At 41.3% G+C, this 25,809-nt stretch overlaps 1 protein-coding gene across 1 annotated transcript in view; it reads right to left on the bottom strand.

The window, feature by feature from the left end:
• LOC136831270 (ecto-NOX disulfide-thiol exchanger 2) overlaps positions 1–25,809 on the bottom strand; it is a 149,633-nt gene that overhangs the window by 45,554 nt on the left and 78,270 nt on the right. The window contains exon 12 of the mRNA XM_067091370.1: positions 3,000–3,106. Coding sequence (XP_066947471.1) covers positions 3,000–3,106 — 107 coding nt within the window. The remainder of the gene's footprint in view (positions 1–2,999; positions 3,107–25,809) is intronic.

Raw genomic sequence — 25,809 nt, 5'->3', positions numbered from 1 at the left:
GTCACGCCCCTCGCAATGATGATGAACCAAGAAACAAATAGCAAGGCAACAAAAAACAAGAACACACACACACAATTAAGTGGCAATAAGCAAATATTCATCCAAACACTACAAGTTGTCAACCACCAAGCAGGGACAGAAGAGCAGTCTGATCTCTACTGCAGCCAAATGAAAAGTGAGGGTGATGATCAGTGAGTGAGTGAGAGACACTCCCTCACTCACCCCCAACCCAACCTTGTTACCAAATTTTCAGTAACTGATTCCAGCTTGCTCTGAAGGGTACTCCTAAACATAAAGCTATGGTTTATATTTCTGTAGGAGGAAAGAAATATTTCCACAATAAAAAAAACCCTACAAAGTCAATAACACCTGTCATGATAGCAATCCTCTGCACTCATCTTTACCTGATCTGGCAGTTTTTGCTAGCAACACTGGGAAGACTGATGCTGCAAACCGTGTGCTTTTCTTATTATCAGGTTTAATACTACTCAGTTTGCTAGGAGTTTTATTTTGGCTACAACTAAAATGTGGAATAGTTTGCCTAGTGCAGTTGTGAAATTTTCTGATCTACAAATGTTTAGGTGAGGAGCAAATTCATTCCTGTTTCCTCCTGACAACTCATGAATTCAGGTGTATCAGTTTCGTTTTCTACTACTTCATATTTATTCATTTATCATCTTTTCCTATGTCTCTCTCTCTCTCTGCGGGCTGATTTCCTGTTGAAGCCCTCTTGGGCTTATAGTATGTTGACTCTGTCCAGCTTAAGATTTAAAGAAAGACAGAAAAAGAGAAAAAGAAAGAAAGAAGAAACATACTCAATAACTATGCAGTGATACCATCAAATAGTTAACTGTTCTTTACACAAGGGGAAGCAGTTATAATACTTTTGTTCTAAACTTCTTAAAATGGCATATTTTTTTCACAAACAAGTACACAACAAAAATTTGGCAGTTAAAACTGTTTATCTGGATAATTTCAAATTACACAGTCCATGAAGATTTTTTTTTTACTTGGAAAGGCATAAAATAACTAACAGTTGAAATATAAGATGAATATTTGTAATAAATTCAAGTCAATATTTTCAAAAATATGAAAAAAAGAAGAGCTGCAAAGGCAACAATAGATACCTACACAGTATCTTACTAATATTATACTGTTCTTAATAACCTGTACTCCTATGTTTACTATAAGAACGATAAGTTTCACTAAATGTTCTCTCTCCCTCTCATCCTCTTCTTGAACAATCCATTCAGTAACATTATTCTTCGAGCACTGAATAACATAGGTATACCATTATTTTTATGGCAATCATCAAAAATTAAAAATATGAAAGCTAATTTCCAATGGATAAAATTACTCATTATTCTTTGTACATGACTAGTTGGAGAATGAGATAACTAGACATGAAAAAATATGACAATAAGCTGTAGACAATTTGCCTATGGCTGATGCAAACAGAAATAAACTTGAAATTTTCTTGTTACAAATCTTGTTTTGTTATTTACAGTTTTATTCTAGTGGTAACACCCTCCATCAATAAGAATGCATGACCTTCAACCACTTTTTGATTTTATAAAAACTCACTACACTTCCATACGCTGGGGGACAAAGTCTAAGAATCCTTCACCTAAATGAAAAATGTATGGAAGATAAAATTACAATTTTTGCTTTTCTATTTGTTATTTTATTTTTAATTTTTTCTACAAAAGAGTGAAGTAAGACGTACCTTCTTGAGAGGACTCTTAGCTACAGCAATGACACCAAGTGAATCCATGAACATAACTGAACGTCAAACTGAGCTTCAAGGATGAAACTTCAAGTCAGAATCCTATACATAGATGCCCATTACTTAAAAAGCATATATATTTACGGTACATATCAAAAGGAAGTACTTACCATATTACATCAGTGTAGTTGTGTCACCTTCTATGGCAAGTGTTAATAATGGTTAGAATTAAAATGTTTTAAGTCAACTACAATACAAACAAATGAAAAGAGGGCAAAACCATGGATAGAGATTCTTTCATTGATAATATGATAGCAACAAAGCATTCATAAACATTAGCAAGAAGTTCTTATGCAAATCTCTAGAACTTTTTATATTGATTGAGCCCTTTTACACTCCCACAGTTGCTAAAGCAACCATGCGCTCGTCTTAACCAATTTTGATTTCTTACCAAATGACTTTTTCCATAAAGTCTAAACCGAACTTGAGGCATGCATTGCCTTTCTGCGACATGCACTCGCGAACTGCCCAGCCAAAAATAGATCATCACATGACCAATCTAGACCTAAGCACTTGACAGGGCTGAATTAATGACTTCTCTAAATATTTACATGCAAGATTACCTGTTTTTCATAATATATATAATGATATCTAGATTGCATTTGCAAAGTCATGTTTTACCATGATGGATGAACATTTAAAACATGAACAAAAAGAGCATAAACACACAAAGTCAATCCATAAGGTGAAACATAGTTTTGCTCACTTTTATGCAAAGCTTCTATCTATAACATCAATAATCATTACAAATGAAATGTCAACATTTTCTTTTTTATATAGAAAACCAGTGAGCTAATGGAAACGCAATATTACAAGGCAATACGAAATGCAGAATTGAAAAATTAGCACTTATTGCATGAGACATCTTCAGAAGCTTTGCTAACAAGTGTTGATTCTGCTAATAAAAGAGAAGAAACCCCAAACATTTTGTAACAGTTCAAAAATTCTGGCTTTGTTGAACATGATACAAAAGGGACCACACCACTCACAGTAGCATTTTGACAAAACTCCCCACTTGGCATAAAAACACATCCTTGTGGTAAACATCTATGGAAATACCAACTCATCAGTTAATATCTTGGGTAACTTCAGATCAATAATACCCCATAAAATAGATTTTAGAATACATCAAGAACAATCATAAGAACTATAAAAAAATATAATAAACATAATAATTTTGCTTGTGAGTGGGTGGACATGGGGCATAGCATACCTCAGCCTGTTTCTTCCACATCTCAATGTTGCGCCTCTGGGCTTTGGTGAAGTGGTCCCAGACCTTTTGGTGACCGGCTGACACGAAGACACGCTCGATCTGACCGACTGAATGGCGGAAGAAATTGTGTCGGTCAATAAGAGTAGCACATATGGGAGTGTACTCATGCACCCCTGAGCCGCATTGGTGAGAATAAGATCTGCGCCTTGCTGCCCCCTCTGCTTCCTCCACACTCATACACTTACTCTGCTGCCTGGCCTGCTGACTCTGATCTAGGTCAAGGGGCAAGTCCAGCCAGACCCCACAACACTAATATACCCCTACCAACAACAGCTCAAAGAAGGAACTATGTAGAATGAAATATGAAATAGCAATTCATATTATACCAAAGCATTAAAAAATCTAAAGAATTAAAAAAAACTAGAAAAGGGAAATGACCAAATTAACATATGTGCATGTGGTTGACAGGGGGTTGAAGGAGTTTGGCTGGAGTTAGTACACACATACTAAACCTGGAGTGTGGTGTACTCATGTCACAATATACTAAAAGTAACTTATATAATACTCAAGAACAAAAATAATTTCGTGCCACATACTAGCACTCATTAACAATATACCTACACACCAGGTGAAAGTCCAGAGGCCATTTATGAAAATGGTGAAAAGGGTCTATGCTTACATTTAATAACTACAAAAAAAATGTTCTCCTTCACTCAGCCTTGCCTTCATATGCACTTCATTAGAAGCAAACACTTATACTACATCTGCAGAGAGAAAATTAATCATTTCTTGGAAGTACAATTAATACATACGTAAATACCAACAGGAAAGTTGCTACTGCAACTCAGGACTCTTCCAACAGTGATCATGGCACGCAAAGTAAATCACTTAAGTCTAGGGTTTTACTTAGCATTTAATTGGTTAAAATATCCTTATGTTGCATTTCTCTCACGACAATATAAAACGAAAAAATAATTAAGCAAATTATAATTAGATATTTTGCATGTAGTCTAAGAATACAGGACTTTCCAAAGGATGAATTATGCAACAACAGTGATCAGTAGTATACCAATGCAGCTGGTAAGTTTAACAGAAAGGAAAGCAATACTGCTGTCTGAATTTAGACCAATACAGGTAAAAGACAACAATTCATTGTGAAAATTAACATACACCAAGAAAAACAACCAAATACTATACCCCATTCCTTACAAAATTATAATAAAGTAAGGCAATGCTTATACGAAATAAACTGATTTTGACATGCTTACCAAAAAACAAATTAAGATAACTTCCAGTAAGGTAATACACCATTTACAAAACTTGCTACCATCCATACTTCACTTCAAAACCTACCTTGAAAGGAAATTAACTTTTAAAATAAGACTATACCATAAAATTCCACTTGCTTCAGTAAAATTCTAGTTTCAACACTCATCTCAAAATGAAACCTAAGGCACAAACTTTTAAATTCTAATCTACAAGTCAAAAGTCAAGATTAAAAAATGCGAAAAAAAAAATGGTAAACTTAGTTTCTTCCAAGGCCTTGGCCCATACAAAGTTCAATAGATACCTTAACAGAATGTTCAGGTATTTCTATCTGAAGTTGTTACCCCTTGCTGCCCAAAAATTCATTCATCATACATTTTTCCTTATTCTGCTTTACATTATTTTTTAGCCTAACAAAAGCAATGCAACGAGCTTCCTCTTCAACTACCAATCATATGGGTGCTGAGTACTAACAGTATACAATAGGCTAACCAGACAATGGGGAATAATGGGGAATGAACATTTAAGTTTTTGGCTGCTACACCATGCAATATAAGGACAATGAAGACACACTAGCAATTTATAAAACATAAATTGGCAATTAATAACACTTACCAGACAATGCAAAATATGTCTAAAATACAGTAACTTAACTAGAATAGCTGAAAACATATACAGTATTTTTTTTACAGTAAATTCATATTTTCATACACTAAATTCATATTTTCATACACAACCATTACTAATATGACTACAATTTTGTGGTCACTGAAATCCCTGACACCCGGTTAAAGACAAAAATGTTGGAAAATCTTCCTCAGTTGAGAAAAGCCATAAAACCTATAGCAAACAAGGTGACATGAAGCAGTATTTGTGAGGACAAATTCCAAACAAGCAGTAAACCAAAAAGGGTGAAGGTGACTAACACAACCTCAGACAGCTCTACCATTATGTGGATGAATTCTATCGGGACACTGGATGTTACCCAAAAATCTTTTATCAGTGAAATAAGGAGGTGAATGGATACGTTAATTGAAAAGAGGATGTGCCTGAGTGAATACTGAAGTAGTCAATCCTGGAAACAACTGGAAAAGTCTAAGGATTTTGGGGAGCTGTGAACAGCCACACTGACAACTGAGGACCGAGGCAAAAGTTTACTGGCTATCTATCACTTTTAGTAATGACATTTCATGGATATTTCAAGGATTTTGCTGACCACGAAATTGGGCTAACTGCAATTATATAATGGGTTTGTGTTGAAACAATCAAAGTTTAATCTTACAAATGCTTTTCAAAGCTTTCTTACAAGTTTGGAAATCTCCCTCAAGTAATAAACAAACCCCATAATCATCATTTTAATAATGCTCCTGAACTAGACATAAATACGCATAGTACAGTCACATTTACCTAAAAAAAAAAAAAAAAAAAAAAAAACTCAAAGAAATTGAACCTGTACAGAATAAAAATTTAGTAAAATATTCTAGAAGGCTATGGATACATTAAATTTTGTGCTCCACCAGATCTTTTAATTTCCATCACTTGTCTACCTCATTTCTGTGTACATGTATAGAGGTCACTGATAAAAAGCAGCAGCCTGGAGACTGGCTGCGAGTGAGTGAGTAGTAGGTTTTCTCAGCTACCTAACATGCTGGAGAAATGTGTCATATTTCTGAAGCTGAAAGTTGATATTGGTAATTGGCATGAATGTTGAGAAAGTAGGAATAATAAAGTGAAGTGCTTCCAAAGTTGAAACTTTATCATCATTATTATTATTATTATTATTTCTATTATTATTTTTATTATTATTTTTATTGTTAAGAAGTTTAACTAGAACACTAATATTTGTAACAGACATGCATACAGAGAAAGTTGGCATTAATTATGTGAAGATCATTGTACATTATGTTGTCAATCTTACAACAATTCGTAACATCAACTTTAATAAAGCTGACATTGTCATGTGAGTGGTTTTGCACTTGCAAGTCTGAGGGTCCCTGAATTCCTGGCGTGAATTAATAAGAGTCCTTAAAATTTATGAGGCTAATGTTTGGATACGCAATATGCTGTCACAATGACTAAGATATCTGAGAGCAACTTTCATGAGAAAAGACAATCTTCCCAAACTTAAGGCAGTCATGGGTTTAGCATGCAGGAAGAATATCTGATGAAGACATTACTTACTTAAAAATTCTGTTTTAACCCATATGTTATGCGCACCAGGTAAAACTGTCCAGACTTTAAAATATCATCTGCACAGTGTCTTCATACATTTAATATATGAGGTAAGCATTAATTCTCAGTTTCCACTTTTTTTAGAGAAGAAACTTTTGCTTGCTTCATGGAAAACCAGCAAATATGGGGGGCTGTGGAATAATGCTAGCACAAGAATACTCTTTCTTATTACATAAGTCAGCATTCCACAGGTTAAACTCTTTTTGTAAAATAAGCTGTCTGTTGGTGGCTTTGAATCAAATTTTGCTTCCTATACATATTCCACATTGTTCAATGAAGCGAAAACTATAAATGGTCACGTTAATTCATCGCTAATTGGCATAGTTTACCATTTATAGTTTTCAGTTCTGTGAACCATGTAGAATACATATTGAAAGGGAAATGTCGTTTAATGCCAGCAGCAGGCAGCTTATTTCACTCGTGGAACGCTGAAATAATAATAAAGAAAAATGCTCCTCATAGCTTTAATATATATTTAATACCTGTGCCTCCTTACTCACTTGTCCATGGAGCAAGCATAATTTTCCTTTGTACAAAACTGTAGAAAGTGAGAATGAATGAGTAGCTTATATATTCAATTTATAAAGACCTTGTGCAGACGAAATTTTAAGTAGGAAAGGTTAAGCTGTCACTCACTACCTATGGGTTAAAAATAAATCTGCAAGGAAAATAATGTTCCAGTCACCAACGTCAGTCGTCAGTTCTAGCTGTCAAATAAATAACTTAAATCTGAACAGATTCGTTCATTTTTCCTAGCATTAAAAAATGCCTTAACTTTGAAAAGATTTATTAATTCTTCCTAGTTGTCAAATAAATGTCCTAAATTTTAAAAGATTCAGTTATTATTCCTAGCAATAAAAAATGCTTTAACTTTGAAAAGATTCATTTTTCTTAGCTGTTTAATAAATGCCTTTGGTGTGAAAAGGTTCAATCTTCCTAGCTGTCAAATAAATGTCTTTGGTTTGAAAAGATTCAGTTATTCTTCCTAGCTGTCAAACAAGTGCCTGTGGCTTGAAAAGATTCAGTAATTCTTCCTAGCTGTCAAATAAGAGCCTTTGGTGTGAAAAGATTCAGTCATTCTTCCTAGCTATCAAATAAATGCCTTTGGTTTGAAAAGACTCAGTTATTCTTCCTAGCTGTCAAATAAATGCCTTTGGTTTGAAAGGATTTAGTCATTCTTCCTAGCTGTCAAATAAGTACCTTTGGTGGGAAAAGATTCAGTCATTCTTCCTAGCTGTCAAATACGTGCCTCTGGTGGGAAAAGGTTCAGACATTCTTCCTAGCTGTCAAATAAGTGCCTTTGGTGTGAAAGATTCAGTCATTCTTCCTAGCTGTCAAATAAGTGCCTTTGGTTTGAAAGGATTCAGTCATTCTTCCTAGCTGTCAAATAAGTGCTTTTGGTGGGAAAAGATTCAGTCATTCTTCCTAGCTGTCAAATAAGTGCCTTTGGTTTGAAAGGATTCAGTCATTCTTCCTAGCTGTCAAATAAGTGCTTTTGGTGGGAAAAGATTCAGTCACTTTTCCTTGCTGTCAAATAAATGCCTTTGGTGTGAAAAGATTCAGCCATTCTTCCTAGCTGTCAAATAAATGCCTTTGGTTTGAAAAGATTCAGTCATTCTTCCTAGCTATCAAATAAATGCCTTTGGTTTGAAAGGACCCAGTCATTCTTCCTAGCTGTCAAATAAATGCCTTTGGTGGGAAAAGATTCAGTCATTCTTCCTAGCTGTCAAATAAGTGCCTTTGGTGTGAAAAGATTCAGTCATTCTTCCTAGCTGTCAAATAAGTGATTTTGGTGTGAAAAGATTCAGTCATTCTTCCTAGCTGTCAAGGAAGTGACCAGAAACTGCATACCCAACAATCAGTCTTATAAATCATAATATATTTTTATCAAAATAGTTAACTTTTGACAGTGCACAAATTTCTTGTTCTCAGGAAAGTTTCGGAATGATGCTAAACTCCATCTATGGAAGTGAAGACTCAACTGATGGCCTGCCTACATGATTCGTGCCACTACTAAAAGGAAATAAGCAAAGGATTCCAAGGCTTCATCTAGGCAAGCCATGAGCTGAGTGAAAACTCAACTAATGGCTATTACAATTTTCACTTGTAATAGGGAGGAAAAGACCCACTTATTGCCTATCAGTGGTACATTTTGACAATATATTTGGCAGACGCATACATTATACGAAGAGTCACTTTTATAATTGGATGGCAAGGCTTCTCAAGGTATTCATAAGGGAACCTGTGTGACCAAAGGGAAATTCAGAAGCTTATGATGATATCACCTTCCTGATAGGATTATAAAATAGAAATATCAATTCTGAGGAAGCCACAAGATCCAGTTTATGTGTAAAAGGAGAGAGTTGCCATTTAATTCCTAACACAGGCATACTTTTCACAGAGGACAATGAAAAACCACCAACAAAATTACAGAAAGCAAAAGATTTCCTTTCTACAATACCAGTTGCAAAATCTTGCTCACTTGGCAGTGTATAGTATGTTAGACAGTGTAGGATTTTTTGATGATGAGAAGGTATCCAACAGCCTAATCATAAAACACTTTTTCAGAGGGCAGACTAAATAACCTACAAGTGAGACGGTGGATGGTGAAGCAGTGCAAAAAACTATGCACAAATGCTGCACCACTCCTTCTACCTTACACACATGTATCATAAAGATTAAATGGGGAAGAATGTTGTAAGCTATGAACAAGGAGAAAGTATGAGGATTAATACTTGATTTGGAGATGTTTGAAAGGAAAGGAAAAACTGTATGACCCACACAAGGTCCTACAAAATGCATATGAAAGTGATAATATAATGTGGAGGATACTGAGGATGTATGGGTAAAAGGTAATTTATTAAGACAAATTAACATTTTTATAACAAAAAAGAAGCCTTAAGTTGAGTATGCTGCTGAAAGACTGACTGGTTTGGTGTAAAAGTGTGTCTGGAACAGGGGTGTTTTGTCTCTGGCTGTTTAATACCTTGAAGGATGTAGTGATAAAAGCAAGTCACAGAAATACCAGGATACGTAGGTACAAAGTTGTAAGGTATGAATAAAAAGGGTTGTGAATAAGTGTGGAATTGCAGATGTTGCTAATGATACAGTATGGACTAGTATTAGTGAAAAGAAAACTACAGAGACTAATGAAAGGTTATGAAAATGTTTGTAACAGAATAGACTATATAACAGCAATGTTATAAGGGTAAATGGAGTCTAAAAATTGGAGCCATGAGTGTAAATATGGATAACAGAAGATCATAAATGCTTCATTCACAGAAATACTTGTAGCAAAGGTACTGTATGATAGTGAAACAAAAACTTTAAAAAATTATCATTATCACTATTACCATGTATTTACTATCATTCAAACTGAGCAAATACTCATTTGAAACAAGCCTAATTGGCAGTCACTTGGCAAAGCAAGTTTCCAAATTTAAACACACATGAACAACAATACCACTCAAACCAAGGCAATAGTGGACAGCACTTTACAAGTAATATTATTACATCTTTTGAACTTACAAGCTTAAGCACCAATAACACCATAAAGACCACCTCACTCATTTTGCATACAAGGAATGCCAACAACGCAATACCTTAACAGCATGTGGATACTGATGCCTAAATGTAAGTTGCCAGTACTAGTTCTTGGGGCTCTGGCATTAATGGTGCTAATGGAAGTTCCATGATGAAAATGAAAGATGGTAATATGGTTCACTTCCAGCGATGATCTAAATCAAAATTACTCATGCACTGTCAATATCTGTTTCAGGGTCCAACGTATCCATATGGCAGCATGAGATCTGCCTTCTACCACAACATAGTTCTTCATTTCTCTCTCTTCCCCATTTGTCTCATACTATTTGGGCAACAAATTTCTTTTACTCCACATATATTTTGCAATCCTGAGCCTCTCTTGTGACGCCATCTATTCCACTGGGTGCACAATACCACGTTCACCCATACACATTTCCACATCATCCACATGACAACTTTCCTGACTGTACTTATTCTATTGCTTCCTTCCTAATCACTATATGCTTTTCTTCATTTACATCATTTCAATCCTCACTCCTCTATGTTTTAAATTATTTCTATTATCAAGCAATTACAAAATTTAAAAGTCTGATGAGCTGGGAAACCTCGTAAGATACAGTAGGTCTTCCAAGACTGCAACAGCAGCCAGGGGAGGATAGTGATGATGGATAAGAAAAATATAAGACCAGCACGCAGAGGACAAGTAAAGGACAATCCACACGCAAACTTTGTCTCACATTCTAGCAGGCTGTCTCACTTTTTGAAATAACAAGAAAATTTTGTAAAAAATAAATGCATTTAGGTATACCCTCAAGTAGGTACAATCTAGAAGAGCTACTGTCATTTACCTATGGCAAAGACACTAAAGTGTCAATTAGATGCATTTCCTCCGACATGAAGCCCAAAATGTTCTTATACAAGCTCCTCTGCCTTATTACAGCAAATTGCATTTAAAGTATTTATTTATAGTAACATCATTTTATGAGACCACAGATACAACTAGCAACCCTCACAGAGCCTGCCTTATAGAGTTATTGTTAAATGACAACTAAAAGTTGGAGCATTGTAAAGCTGAAAATGTTGGATGGCTTTGCAGGAAAAAACTGAGAATAGATGAAAATTAAAAAATGATATTTTTATAATAAAATAAAGTTTTACATATACTTACCAAGTAACTGCATAGCTATTAGTTACATTTATACGCAGCAGCTTAATTTCAAATTTCGTGGTAGTGACACCGAAGTTCTGTGTAGGTGACTAGTCTCACTCCCTAACAAGATAGTTAGGAATGACTTAGCAGAGAATCCTCAGTCTGTTTATGCTTATGTCCATCTATAATTACTTGGTAAGTATATATAAATGCTAAGTATATATAAAAATGATATTTTAATGATAAAATAAAGTTTGTTCATACTTACCTGGCAGATATATATATAGCTGTATTCTCTGATAGTCCGACAGAATTTCAAAACTTACGACACACGCAGTGGGAGATCAGGTGGTTAGTACCCATTCCCGCCGCGGGGAGGCGGGTATCAGGAACCATTCCCATTTTCTATTCAGATTTTCTAGTGCCACTGTCTCCTGAGGGGAGGTGGGCGGGCACTATGAATATATATATCTGCCAGGTAAGTATGAACAAATTTTATTTTATCATTAAAATATCATTTTGTTCATGAGACTTACCTGTCAGATATATATATAGCTGAATACCACCATTGGAGGTGGGTATAGACAGAATAGGATTTAGGAAACACAATACATGTAGGTGATTGACACCTTGGTTCCTTACCTGTTAGCATAGCTGACTTCGTGATTACTGTCACCCAAGTCCGCTTCTGCTTTACTAGCCTCCAGCAAGGTAGTGACCTGTATAGCTGGTGAGTTCTAGATGATCTGTCAACGGGGGCGTGACCACGATGTGACTAGACCATATTGACCATTTAATGAGGGCAAACGAAGTAAAAACAACCACCTGACCAAGCCTAACTAAGTTAGGATAGCAAACTAAAGCTAAAGAGTGGGAAGTCCACCTCTGGCGGTCGACCCAACAACCATAAAAAACACTTCCTAACCATTTTCTATAGGATAGGATGTGTGTCCCTCCCTGCCCCCAGGATTGTATCTGCGGAAACGTATGGTCCTAGCGAGCAGCAGTTCTCGTATGTCGTCTTCACATCTCTCAGGCAGTGTGAAGCGAACACAGAGTTGCTACGCCAAAATGTGACACCCAGAATGTTACTGAGTGTCATATTCTTCTGAAAAGCCACTGAAGTTGCAACCGCCCTCACCCCATGAGCACTGACTTTCAGAAGTTTAAAATCAGAGTCTTGACAGCATAAATGGGCTTCTCTAATCGTGTTCCTCAGGAAGAACGCCAGTGCATTCTTCGACATAGGTAAGTCCGGTCTCTTCACTGAACACCATAGATTGTCCGAGGGGCCTCGACTTTCCTTCGTTTTGTCCAAGTAGACCTTGAGAGCCCTGACAGGGCACAGGACTCTCTCTGGCTCTTGACCCAGAATCTCAGCCATACCCTTAATTTCGAAGCTCTTGGGCCAAGGGTTAGACGGGTTCTTGTTTTTTGCTAAAAAAGTAGGACTTAAAGTACAAACTGCGTTATGCCCTTTAAAGCCTATATGCTTACTGAAGGCTTGAAGTTCGCTAACCCTCTTTGCAGTCGCTAGAGCGGTTAGGAAAATAGCCTTTCTGGTAATGTTCCTCAATGTCGCAGAATGAAGAGGCTCGAAAGGACTGGACATCAGGAACCGTAACACCACATCTAAGTTCCAAGAAGGAGTCCTTTGCTGAGGCACCTTCGTGGTTTCGAATGACTTTAATAGATTGTGAAGGTCTTTGTTGTTAGTCAGGTCCAGGTTTCTATGCCTAAAAACGGCTGATAGCATACTCCTATATCCCTTTATAGTCGGGACCGCTAGTTTGACTTCACTCCTCAGAAACAAGAGGAAGTCGGCTATCTGACTCACAGAGGTAGTGGTAGAGGAAATGCCCTTCTTCCTACACCATCTCCTGAACACGATCCACTTCGATTGGTACAAATTACTGGAAGAGAATCTTCTGGCTCTGGTAATAGCTCTCGCCACTGATCTTGGAAAAACCTCTCACTCTGGCCAGCTTCTCGATAGTCTGAATGCAGTCAGACTCAGAGCAGGGAGGTTTTTGTGGTACCTCTCGAAGTGGGGCTGTCTGAGTAGATCGACTCTCATGGGCAGTGTTCTCGGGAAGTCCACTAGGAAGGACAAGACCTCTGTGAACCACTCCCTCGAAGGCCAAAACGGGGCGATCAACGTCATCCTTGCCCCTTCCGACGACGCAAACTTCCTGATGACTTCTCCGAGGATTTTGAATGGGGGAAAGGCATAAACGTCCATCCCCGTCCAATCCCAGAGAAGAGCATCTACTGAGATCGCTCCTGGATCGAGTACAGGGGAGCAGTAAAGAGGAAGCCTCTTCGTCTTGGAAGTCGCGAAGAGATCCACCAAGGGACGTCCCCATAGCCTCCACAGTCCCTGACAAACCTCTTGGTGCAGGGTCCACTCGGTCGGCAGCAGTTATTGTTGCCGACTTAGAAGATCCGCACGGACGTTCTCCACACCTGCAACGAACCTCGTGAGGATCGTAATATTCCGGGCCTGTGCCCACAGCAGGATGTCCTTTGCTAAAGCGAACAGGGACCGAGAGTGAGTTCCTCCCTGTTTCTTTAGGTAAGCCAGGGCCGTGGTGTTGTCCGAGTTGATCTGGACTACTCGGTTTGTGACTCGTCCCTCGAAGAAAAGTAGGGCCATCTGAATCGCCCCCAATTCTTTGAGATTTATGTGCCAGGACACTTGTTCCCCTCTCCAGGTGCCTGACACTTCTTCCCCCCCTAGTGTTGCTCCCCATCCCGATGTGGATGCGTCGGAAAACAACACTAGGTCGGGGTTCTGAAGGTTGAGAGAAACGCCTTCTGCCAACTTTGAGGGATCGAGCCACCACCTTAGGTGATCCTTCACCTTTGGCGAGATCTTCAGAGAAACTTCCAGATCCTCCTTGTCCTGCCAGTTCTCTGCAAGGAAGAATTGAAGTGGTCTGAGATGTAGTCTCCCCAGGGAAACAAACTTCTCCAGTGATGAAATGGTCCCCAGCAGACTCATCCATTCCCTCACCGAGCATGTTTCTTTCCGCAGGAAGGCTGAAACTTTGTCTAAGCACTGTTGCTGCCTTTCTTGTGACGGAAAAGCTCGAAAAGCCACTGAATCCATCTGAATCCCCAGATAAACGATGGACTGAGTCGGGGTCAGATGGGACTTTTCGAAATTCACCAGAAGTCCTAGGGACTTCGTCAAATCCAACGTTGTGTGAAGGTCCTCCAGACACCTCGACATCGACGAGGCTCGAATGAGCCAATCGTCCAAATAAAGCGAGACTCTTATCCCTGCAAGGTGAAGCCATCTCGCCACATTCCTCATTAACACCGTGAAGACCATAGGGGCTGTGCTTAGCCCGAAGCAGAGAGCCCTGAAATGATATACCTGTCCCCGCAGGACAAACCTCAGGTACTTCCTTGATAGAGGATGTATAGGGACGTGAAAGTAGGCGTCCTGGAGATCCAGAGAAACCATCCAGTCGTCTGGTCTTAAGGCTCCTATAACCGACTGGGACGTCTCCATTTTGAACTTCTCTTTCAGAACGAAATGGTTCAACCTGCTGACGTCCAGGACTGGTCTCCATCCTCTGACTGCTTCGGGACCAGGAACAACCTGTTGTAGAAGCCCGGGGGTTGTAAATCTGAGACCTGTTCCACAGCTCTCTTCTCGAGCATCTGCTTGAGCAGGTCGAAAAGAATCTGCTGCTTCTCCTGCTGATAGGAGGGCGACCGATCCTTGGGCTTCATGCACAACGGAGGTAAGACGAGGAATGGGATCTTGTATCCCTTTTCGATGACTTCGAGGGACCAGTTGTCCGTCCCTCTCTCTCTCAGGCTCTTGCAAAGGAAAGAAGCCTGGCTCCAACAGGTGTCTGGAGGTCCACAGAGTCACTTCTTGCCCCTAGGTTTGGAAGGGGCTCTACCTCTCTGAGAGACCTCTTCCTCGAGAGGACGATCTCGGAAGAAGCTCCTGTCTGAAAAGGGCTTCTGTATCTTGGAAGCCTGCCCAAGGGAAGAAGTCGAAGGGACTGCTGGACGTCTAGAAGACTGGGCCAGGAGGTCTTGAGTAGCCTTCTCTTGCAAAGTGGCGGCAGTATCCTTGACTAAGGACTGGGGAAAAAGATGGCTAGACATCGGGGCGAACAGCAACTCTGCCCTCTGTGAAGGAGTGACCGACTTCGCAGTGAAGTTGCAGTATAAGGCTCTCTTCTTTAAAAGCCCCGTACAGAAGTGGGCAGCCAGCTCTTCGGAGCCATCCCTGACAGCCTTGTCCATGCAAGCTAGGACGCTGAATAAGTCTCCCAGACTAATGGAGTCAGAGCTTCGAGCCTGCAAGTCCAGGACTCCCAGGCACCAGTCCAGAAAGTTGAAAACTTCCATTGTTCTGAAGAGACCTTTCAGATGGTGATCAGTTTCAGACAACGTCCAGGAAACCTTCGCTGACGAAAGGAGAGACCTCCTAGGAGCGTCCACAAGGCTGGCGAAGTCCCCTTGGGAAGAGGAAGGAACTCTCCAACCAACACCCTCTCCCGTCTCGTACCAAATCCCCGCTTTCCCACTCAATCTTGATGGAGGCAGGGCGAAAGAAGTCTTGTACTGGGCCTTCCTGGAGTCCATCCACTCCTGAACTTTCTTAAAGGCCCTCTTCAGAGAGACGTGGCCATCTTCACAAAACCTGAAGTCTTCTGTGACTTTGATGAGGTTAACTGCGAAGGAGGAGGGCGAGGAGCAGAGGGTTGAAACTTGTCCCCAAACAAGTCCTTCAGCAAACGTGTCAAGACCTGGTAATCGGAAGAAGCTGATGAAGTCGAGGACTGTTCCTCAACTGCAGGTTCCGATGCACTTGACAGCTCTCCTTCTTCAACTGGAGCAACCGAAGAGATTGGAGAAACTCCGGGAGGTCTAAGCCCTTGCAGTCCAACTCGCAAAAGGGACTTCTGCTTGGAAGAAGTCCGAGAGGGGTTGTGAAAATCTCGGCAAGAAGCGTCTTGACGAGCATCCTGATGAGGTCGAGCAGCAAGGGGAGCGTCTTGCCGAGCAGCATGAGGAGCGTCATGCTTAGCAGCATGAGAAGCGTCATGGCGAGAAAAAAGCAGAGCGCCAGAACGAGGGGCGTCAAGCCTAGCAGCATGGAAAGCGTCAGCAAGAGGGAATTGGGGATCCCTGCTGAGACCAGTAAAGCGCTGAGCCAAAGGACTTCTAGAGGGTGGCGAAGCATGAGAAGAAGACGAACGCGGAGAAGGAGAAGGGGACGGTTTGGACCTCTTGATCGGCAGTCAGGAATCCTTCCGACGACGACACAGATCTGTCTCCTTCTGGGCCACTAACGAAGCCAATTGCCGCTGCATGTCTAGCAGAAGCTTCCGAGTAGGAGAAGTCTCCTTCTCAGGAGAAGGGCTGATTCTGTGAGAAGACGAGGGGCGAGGGGACGCCTTCTTCCTTCTCACAGGGGAAGCAACACCTCTCTCCCTGGAGCGACCGGAGCGCTCAAAAGCGTCATCGTCCAATGACGTCCTGGTCCTCTTCTGCGGCGGGAGGGCGTCAAAACTCTCCGGAGAAGAGCGAAGAGCGCCACGAGAAAAGGGACGTGAAGCGTCCCCTTCTCTGAAGCTTCTCTTCAAAGGTCGAGAGACCTTCCGAGAGCTCCACCCCTGATGCGGGGAGGAAGATTCGGGAGACGAAAAGCAATCCTTAAGGATTCGTGCCCGTGCACGATTCTTGGCAGCCTAGGAAGCGTCAACAGGACCTGCCGAAGGGACGCCAGATCGGTGGGGGGTCCGCGTAACTCTCTTGCGGCTTTCGACTTGCCCACTCCCTGAGTACTGGGAGTCCGGCAGAGGTCCAGGCCTAGAGGCATTATACGGCCGATCTGATGCCCCCTCCACAACACTAGGGGCACAAACACTATCACTGCACTTCACAGCACTTTGAAGAGCGAGCATTTTAGCTTCCAGGTTACGAATGGAAGACATAATAACAGACAGGGCATCTCCTTCTGCAGACACAACCTCGGGGCCCGAGGGCAACACCACAGGGTTAGGAATAGCTACGTCTACGGGAGGGTTAGCAGGTGAAAAAAATACTACCCTGACTCCTACTCACTGATACACTCCTGGAGGAAGACCTCCTGATCCTATCATGGTCTAACTTCCTCACATAGGAATCATAAGTCCTCCAACTAGCATCAGGCAAAGACTCACACACCTTGCATCGATCATTAAACAAACAAACATGCCCCCTACACCTCGAGCATACAGTGTGAGGATCTACCGAAACTTTCGGTAGCCTCACCTTACAGTCTTGCACACAGCAAACTCTATAACTAGCAGAACTAGATTCAGACATCTTAATCCAAGCAAAAAACAAAGCAAAATCCAAAACAGTCCACAATAGCGTATGCCTAGCCACAAGTCCAAGTCAAAAAACCAAAAGTCAAACAAATACTTAAGTGACAACCAAGTTTACGAAATCCAAAGACGGAGGTACTGAAAACAGGTGTTGACAGTACTGGCGACAGAGAAAATCTGAATAGAAAATGGGAATGGTTCCTGATACCCGCCTCCCAGCGGCGGGAATGGGAACTAACCACCTGATCTCCCACTGCGTGTGTCGTAAGTTTTGAAATTCTGTCGGACTATCAGAGAATACAGCTATATATATATATCTGACAGGTAAGTCTCATGAACAAACTATATTTTATTATAAAAATGTCATTTTTATATAAGTAACTTACCAAGTAATTACATAGCTGAATCCCACAATGACAGGAGGTGGGAAATATTAAGTCATATAATGAATTAGAAATAGAAAGTTGCTAGCATTGAAAACAATGCTTGTTGTTCCTTGTTAGTTAAGAGAGCCTGCAGCATAAACTGCCTCTGGTTGGTGCTCAACTTAACCTGTAGTGGCACAACAGTAAAGCCGAGGGTTGCCTCTACTAAAGACGGAGCTTTGTAGCGGAGGAGTACTCTGATCACTACCAAAGCATCAGTGGGAATTATGCAGTCAAGGAATTATCTGATGGCTAGCAAAACTTTAAAGGTGCCCTTGCCCTGGGCACAGTACCTTAATAAAAACAACCAGATTATGTTGTCACCTACACTGAAGTAAGACCTAAACCCATCCACTAAGAGTGCCGGGTACTCCGGGTACATTGTATCCTGCCCAGCTCCCCAAATTTCGACACCTCACTACAAGGTGAATAGGCAGCAGGAGAAAATCCTACGCTTCCTTCCGTGATACCATGCCAGTAACTAAAATTCGCAAGGTACTGCCAAATTTTTACAACACTGTTTAAACTCCCTCAAAATGAGAAACGAAGAATGGTCACACCACCAGTAGGTTGATTGTTGAATTGATGTAAGGGATATATAGCGTTTGAAAGGTGATGAGGTAGAGGCTGTTCTGACACCTTTAGCTTTCACTAGGAGGAGAAAAATGCTTCTCTTAAATCTGAGAGTGTCTCAGAAGATAAAGTCCATTAGGATAAAGGGCAAGATGTTCTAATCAGAGAATGAGACGAGCTCTTGTCCTAACTCCCTGGGTTATGGATGGCCTGGGACTACCAGCTTTTAGGCAATACTATACCATCCAGCTGGGCAGAGCTCTCTAAATTCCTCCACACAACCAGTGAGCACTATGGCTCTCTGAGAATGAGCTGGCACCAGGTGCAGTTGCTGAGAATTCTAGTCAGAGGAAGAAAGTAGTTCTTGCCATTACACCATAGGTTCTGGATGACCTTCGAACCTGAACATTCAAACTGGATAGAAAACTTTAGTCTTCCTCAGAGCTGGTGAGCACTACTGGGTGCTCAGAACCAAAGTTGGTGTCATAGCCAAAGATGGTGCAAGGCTATTGTTAGTGGCAAGAGAGCAGGGTGCCAGACCAGCTATGAGGTTGGGTGCTGTCTGGCGCTCCTGGAAGACATGGATGTCTGTAAAATTCCTATGGGAAAAAGAAAAAACGGATCCATGTCTTGGATGGGTCCCTGTCCTTGACTAAAATCCAAGGAGAAACGAGCAAACCACTTCTTCCTTGCTTGGGCGTGTCAGGAATTTCAAAGGAGAATAAGATATTGATGCCAACGAACTAGGTCTCCATGCTTATACATGAGTTATGCATAGTTCGATAGCTCTTCACAGGGTAATTGTAAAAGGAACACGTACAGCTCGCAGAGATGTGGGACCTGAGATGCTAGCTTCGGAAAGTCGATCCCCAGGTCTAGAAGATGGCGAGAGAAGACTGACTTCCATGTCTTGCAATGGTCTCTGCAATACGTCTAAAACAAAAATCTTCAATGGTAATCCTCCGGACAGTCTGGAGTCTGTCGTGGAAAGATCTGACTGCCTTGGATGATCTCCTGAAGAGAGGTTGTCCGTCTGAGAACACCCAGTGGGGAAGGACCCTGTAGAGTCCGCCCACAACCAAGCACGTTCAGGGATAAGCGGACAACATAACTTGGAGTTAGCATGAAGATTGTGCCGCTCCTTCTTGACTGTGATGAAGGGCGTGAAGAGAGGTAGTCTGATGGATCTGTCTATAGCATGAGGTCTGTTGCACATGCTATAAGGATGGTATGGACCACAAAAAGAGGAAAATGAAGATCCCTTGAAGGAGCAAACAGGTCCAAGACAGGTCTGTCCCATAGATTCCACAGATCCCAGCAGCCTGGGGATCGACGGTCTCCTTCTGACGTCTCAGTATGTCCGATGGGGCTTAGTTCTATGAATCGACCAAGAGACTAGAAGACCTGATTGATCCATCCACAGAAACAGGTCTCTTCCTACAGAAGTGGGGAGATGTGGGTTAGAGCCTTGCTTACATAAAACATTAAAAGTGTGGTCTAGTCTGAATGGTTACCTAGTCTAGGAGTGCAATACGGTCAAAAAGCACTGAATTTATCTGAAGAAACTTCCATCTCTATGAGAAGGAAGTGAAGGATCCGTCTTTCTGGGGAACACACCCAGAAAAAACCCCGGTTACTTAAGAAGGCTCCCCAACCCATAACTGAAGCGTTGAAAAGAAATCCAGGACAAGGTTCACAGATGAAGGAACTTCCCTTCCAAAAGACTAAGTTCAGACGGCTATGAGAACAAGGGCTCCAGAGAAAAATTGTGCTGTCAGGAGGCTGACATCTGGCAAGGACGAGGAAGGGTGCTTCCTGCATCTCCAAAATCCGTTCAATAGCCAAGAAGATTAAAGGAAGAGGCTATCTGGTTCGTCCTCAATCCGCTGTGGGCATGCTTCGCATTGGTGATCATGCACTCACAGCCAAAAGGCAAACTAGTAGAAGGACGTGCAGAACCACAGACAACCGTACAAAGCTGCTGCTAACTCTGCAGACTTTTATGACAGCCAGGAGAAAACGTCGAAATACTTGCAGATTCAACAAAAACTGAATTTGATAACACTTAGTGTGGACTCAACGATACCCTCGTATAATAACAAAGACGTGCAGAACTGTATGCCAAGGAAAATTCCATATCCGTAAGAACCTGGGCCCTGTGAGCTTATGCCAGGCAAACAGAGATGGCTGCCGAATACTAGAGATATATTGATGAGCGCTCTAGTGGTGTTGGGCACTCAACGAACGCGACAGGCACTAGGAAGTGGCACCCGGAGCTCGGGAAGGGTCCAGGAAAACGGGAATTGGCACCTTACAGGAAAGGTCGTTCAACCAAGAACAAAACTGCAAGAAGACCGTGAAAAGAAGATAGCTTTAGCTGTTGACAGGAAGCATATAAAAGCAACTGTCAACATGTAGATCTTCAGTGGAGTGGAGCCAAGAGGCTCATGGCATTCAGTCTCCGCCCAGAACCTTGGAACTGAAGTAAAATCCGAGGATGCATTTAGATCTGTCCAATCTGGCCAGCGTTTCATGGGCGCCAGAGCTAGAGTAGGCTCACTACTGATGTCCCAGGCACGAAGAGGGGAATGAGGATAAAACTCTCGGGCAGTCTGAAAACAGATTCTTGGCAGGCGGAAAAACTAAAAAATCTGAGAGATTCTTTAGGTTGACAGGAGGACTCTGGCCAGTGTTCCTGATGTCAGTCCAGAAAAATAGGACTTCCAACAATCTTGACAGGGAAGTCTAGATCCGACAAGGTACTAGACTGAGGGAAAACAAAAGACACCATCTTGCTCCTTTTAAATGAAAGCCAATTTTCCAACCTTGACAGATGCTTGGATGACGAGGAAATAGCCCAAAGAGGGAGCTTCCTTCAGCAACTCTGACCCTGAAGTCTTGGTCCCTGCTCAATGGGAACTGGTGCACAAGACAGGACAACAGCGTGTTCTTAAAATTCAGGTGCTGAACCAAAGAGGAACTAGCACCGGACACAGCAGGTTGGCGCTTGGATCCCTCGAATCCCACTGGACACCTGGATCCCTCGGATCCCACTGGACACTTAAATCCCTCGGATCCCACTGGACGCTTGGATCCCTCAGATCCCACTGAACGCTTGGATCCAGACCCCACTGGACACTTGGATCCCTCGGATCCCACTGGACACTTGGATCCATCACATCCCACTGGACACTTGGATCCGTCAGATCCCACTTGACTTGGATCCATCACATCCCACTGGACACTTGGATCCGTCAGATCCCACTTGACTTGGATCCATCAGATCCCACTTTATACTTGGATCCAATAGATCCCACTGTACAATTGGATCCATCAGATCCTGCTGGACGCTTGGATCCATCAGATCTCACTGGCCACTTGGATCAAGCAGACCCCACTGGATGCTTGGAGCCATCAGATCCCTCTGTATGCTTTGATCTTAGTGGACGCTTTGGAAACTGGGTGCTCGGACTCCGTCTGCTCTGACACTGCTAAGCACTCAGATTGAAAGAGCGTTTGGCGCCAATACTGGCACTCCACAAGGTACTCCAAAAAACATCATCAACAACCCATCTACACTGGGATCCATGTCTGTCCACAGTAGGATCCTGGATCAACATTGTTGATGCTTCTTACATATATTGGAATCCGTAACTGTTCACACTGGGATCCGTATCACTAGAGGAAAAAGAAAGCACATCCCTGTGGATGCCTTTCCAATGGCTATCCATCGAGACCTGCGGACAACAGGATCAGCTGAGGAGCAACTACCCGAGGGCAAAGAACCCTTCGGATCCCCATGGACCGACAGTATGCCTCCTCCCAGGTTTAGGGGAGTCTGACAGGGACTGGGTTTAGGAGATCTGATAGGGCTGGATAGCCACATCCTCCACTACACATCCAGTAAGACGCCTTTCCAGTGGCTGTCTGTCGATACCTGGGACCGGCAACAGGCTCGACTGAGGGGACAACTACCCCCCAACCTCCCCAGGATTTCTAATATGCCTCCTCCCAGGTTTAGGGGAGTCTGACAAGGACTTTCCGTCTAGGAGCATCGGGGGACGAATAGACACCTCCTCCACTGCACAACACTTCACTATTTCAAGGTTAACTTCTGTTACCCCAGACACAAGACTGGCAATGGCATGGGAAGGAAGCGAGGTAGCCAGGCGTGGGAGCAATACAAAAAAATTAGAGGGCTAGTAGCAGGAGAGAAAAATGGATGGGGAATAGATGCCAGACTACACTTGGATCCCTGGGCCGCTTGTGGCTGCTCGGACCCACTGACGTTTGGATCAACTGACGTTTGGATCCACTGGGCGCTCGGATCCACTGGGGGCTCGGATCCCACTGATTGCTTGGATTTCTCTGGGTGCTCCCAGGCGTAAATGGCGCCAGGCAACTGGGCGTCAAACAAGCTAGTAGCTTGTAAGCTAAGAAACTGGGAGCTGGTGAGTGTACCTGGGTATTTGGAGCCAATCCTCGGCTGTCAAGAACGTCAATTCTTTCGAAAGCCCAGCGTAACCAAAATCAGCACAATTCTCTCCTGCTCGTTCTGCCCTTACACTTTTCCAGTTCTCTGCAAAGGAAAGTGTAACAAGATGATTTTAATTAATTCTTGAGGTATACAGAGTACCATCATACAGACAAATCTTAACTCCTAACAAACATTATTTGAGACCTATGGAGATATAGTATATCATTATCAACCCTGTAGTGAACGCAATGTTTAAATGTTACTATGCTATTCGATATATATGGAAGAGAATGCAAAGTTTACTTTATCACATTACTCTGCAACACTTAACATTATTACATTACTCGTCATAGTGAATGCAAAGTTTACTTTATCACGTTACTTGGCAACACTTTACATTATCATATTACTTGTCGCACGTGTGAGTAAAACCAAAGATGTAATTTCACTACTGTAGCATCGAAAAATTCAGTCCAGTAGCAAACGTAAATATCGGTTTGGCAACGAACCAATGTTTACAATATAGTACGCCACTCGGCAAAGTAGTTAAACAATTAACTGCAATTTTCACTGTAAAAGCAAAAAATTGACATACCAGACTCCATTTAGTAACAACAAAACAAGGAAAAAAGTCATCCGGAAAGTTTTCCGCCAAAGCTACTTGACTTTCGGTTTGAACACCGAAGTCCAGTTAAATAACCGGCGAAAAAAGAAAAGCTGCTGCCGACACCTGATGTTAACACCAGACATCGCAGAAACAGACTAAGGATTCTCTGCTAAGTCGTTCCTAACTACCTTGTTAGGGGGGCAAGACTAGTCACCTACACAGAACATCAGTGTCGCTACCGCGAAATCTGAATTGAAGCTGCTGCGAATAAATGAAACTAATAGCTACATAATTACTTGGTAAGTTACTTATATAAAACCAGAAAGCAATGCAACTAGGACTGAAGGGATCGGGCAAGGAACCTTTATCACTGCCAATGTAGCGCCATACAAGGTACAGTGAAGGTGATTATACACCCACACAAGGGCAGCAGTGTAACTCACAGTAAGCCTTCGGGTAACTTATAAGGCCAAAACTGGCAGCCCATGTAGTCAGGCAAACAGACCGTACGAGTACTCACAACTCTAAGGAGAGATGTAATCCAAGAGGAATCGCCTACTCTCATCTTCCTGTCTGCAGCAAGGCAACGAATTTCAACCAAATAAGGTGTTGTTTGGCAGCGTCCACAAAAACATTTTCAACCATGTCTGAACACCACAACTGAGCCAGCTCCTTCATTAATTTTATTGGATGAAAAGCAACCAAACATCTTGCTCAGTGAGAGTAGGAACACTGGTAAGTAAGATCAATTCTTTAGTGCAAAAATTATCCCCTCTTTCTCATTAAGTGATGATCTTTGCTAAGTTTTTGCTAAAACATATGCTCTCAAGTGGATTTCATAAGACGCCCCCTATGATCGTGAGACTAAACACAGGGATAACGAATGCCAACTGAGCAATAAGCGGTAAACAAAAAATTCACTAAGCAAGGAGAAAATGTCAAGTAAAGGGTGATGAGACCAATTATGGGACAGTAATATTGAGAACACTTAGAAAGGGGTAATAACATTCTGAAAGAAAATTATTTACAAAAACACTTATACTACAATAGTTACTGGCGTTCAGGACAAACCAACACTGAAACACTGAAAAAACCAAAGAATATTGGAGTACGACTCTAATGATAAATGAAAGGTGCTTGCTCAAAAACTATTTCCAAATGTGTGGAATTTTTGGATAATGAATCCCACAATGATATTTTGCACCTTTTATGTTCTATCAGCTGCTTCATAAAATGACTAACTAAAGAAATTTGATGGCATCACTGACTCCTGGTGTTGTGATGCTGCTCAAATTAGTAATAACAAAAGCAGCAACACAATGAAGCCTTATAGATTCTAAATTTCACTATTATAGTTTAACAAAAGCCAATCTTACAATTACAATAAAAAAAAAAGACTACGACAGGATTAAGTCAAGCACCTACAAGGATAGTAATCAGCAGATACTATACATGCTTTATTTTTGCCTAGCCATTCTCATGTGCTCATTATTCCTAAATCTGAGATGTATTATAGTAAAACACAGAGTAGCCTAAACTTGGAAAAAATAACTTGCAGCCAAGCAAATTCTACCAAATTCTTCAAATACATAATCCTTGCCTGACAGGAAATAATTTTCATTATTTCATAGATAATTTTAAGAATTTTTGGGGCTTCACTCAGACCTCAGAAGTTCCTGAACAAATTTCTACTAATAGAGGGGAGAGGAAATTTCTCTAATATCAGGGTTTCTCTAATGAAACCATATTCATTTATTTACTTGTAACAGAATTGAAGAGCTCACACAAATATCAGTGTCACAACTGGTCATTTTACAATTTTTATTAAAAAAAAATATATATTTCAGAAAATGTGTATGAACACCTATTTACTACCTTTATTGTAACTAAGTAGAAAAACATGACCAACTATTTATTATAATTATTGTAATAGAGCAGAATAATATATATCACTAGAATTATACTGTTTCCTAACTTGGGTTCCCTTAGAAAACTGTATGTGTTTAATAAATTGTATTACAGTGACACTAACTTCCTTCGATTACCAGTCTATCCAAATGTAATCTAATTAAGTTCCCGTAAAAACTGAAGAACACTCACAACAGATACTCATCAGTCATGCTAAGTATATATCGAAGATAAGTTCTGAACATGAAAGGCAAGCCTTCTGAGGTCATGTGTCCCTCTTTTTTT

This window comes from Macrobrachium rosenbergii, chromosome 48 (assembly GCF_040412425.1).
Source record: "Macrobrachium rosenbergii isolate ZJJX-2024 chromosome 48, ASM4041242v1, whole genome shotgun sequence".
Classification (NCBI taxonomy): Eukaryota; Metazoa; Arthropoda; class Malacostraca; order Decapoda; family Palaemonidae; genus Macrobrachium; species Macrobrachium rosenbergii.
The sequence above is the reverse complement of the archived record's forward strand: the minus strand, read 5'-3'. Positions and strand labels throughout refer to the sequence as shown.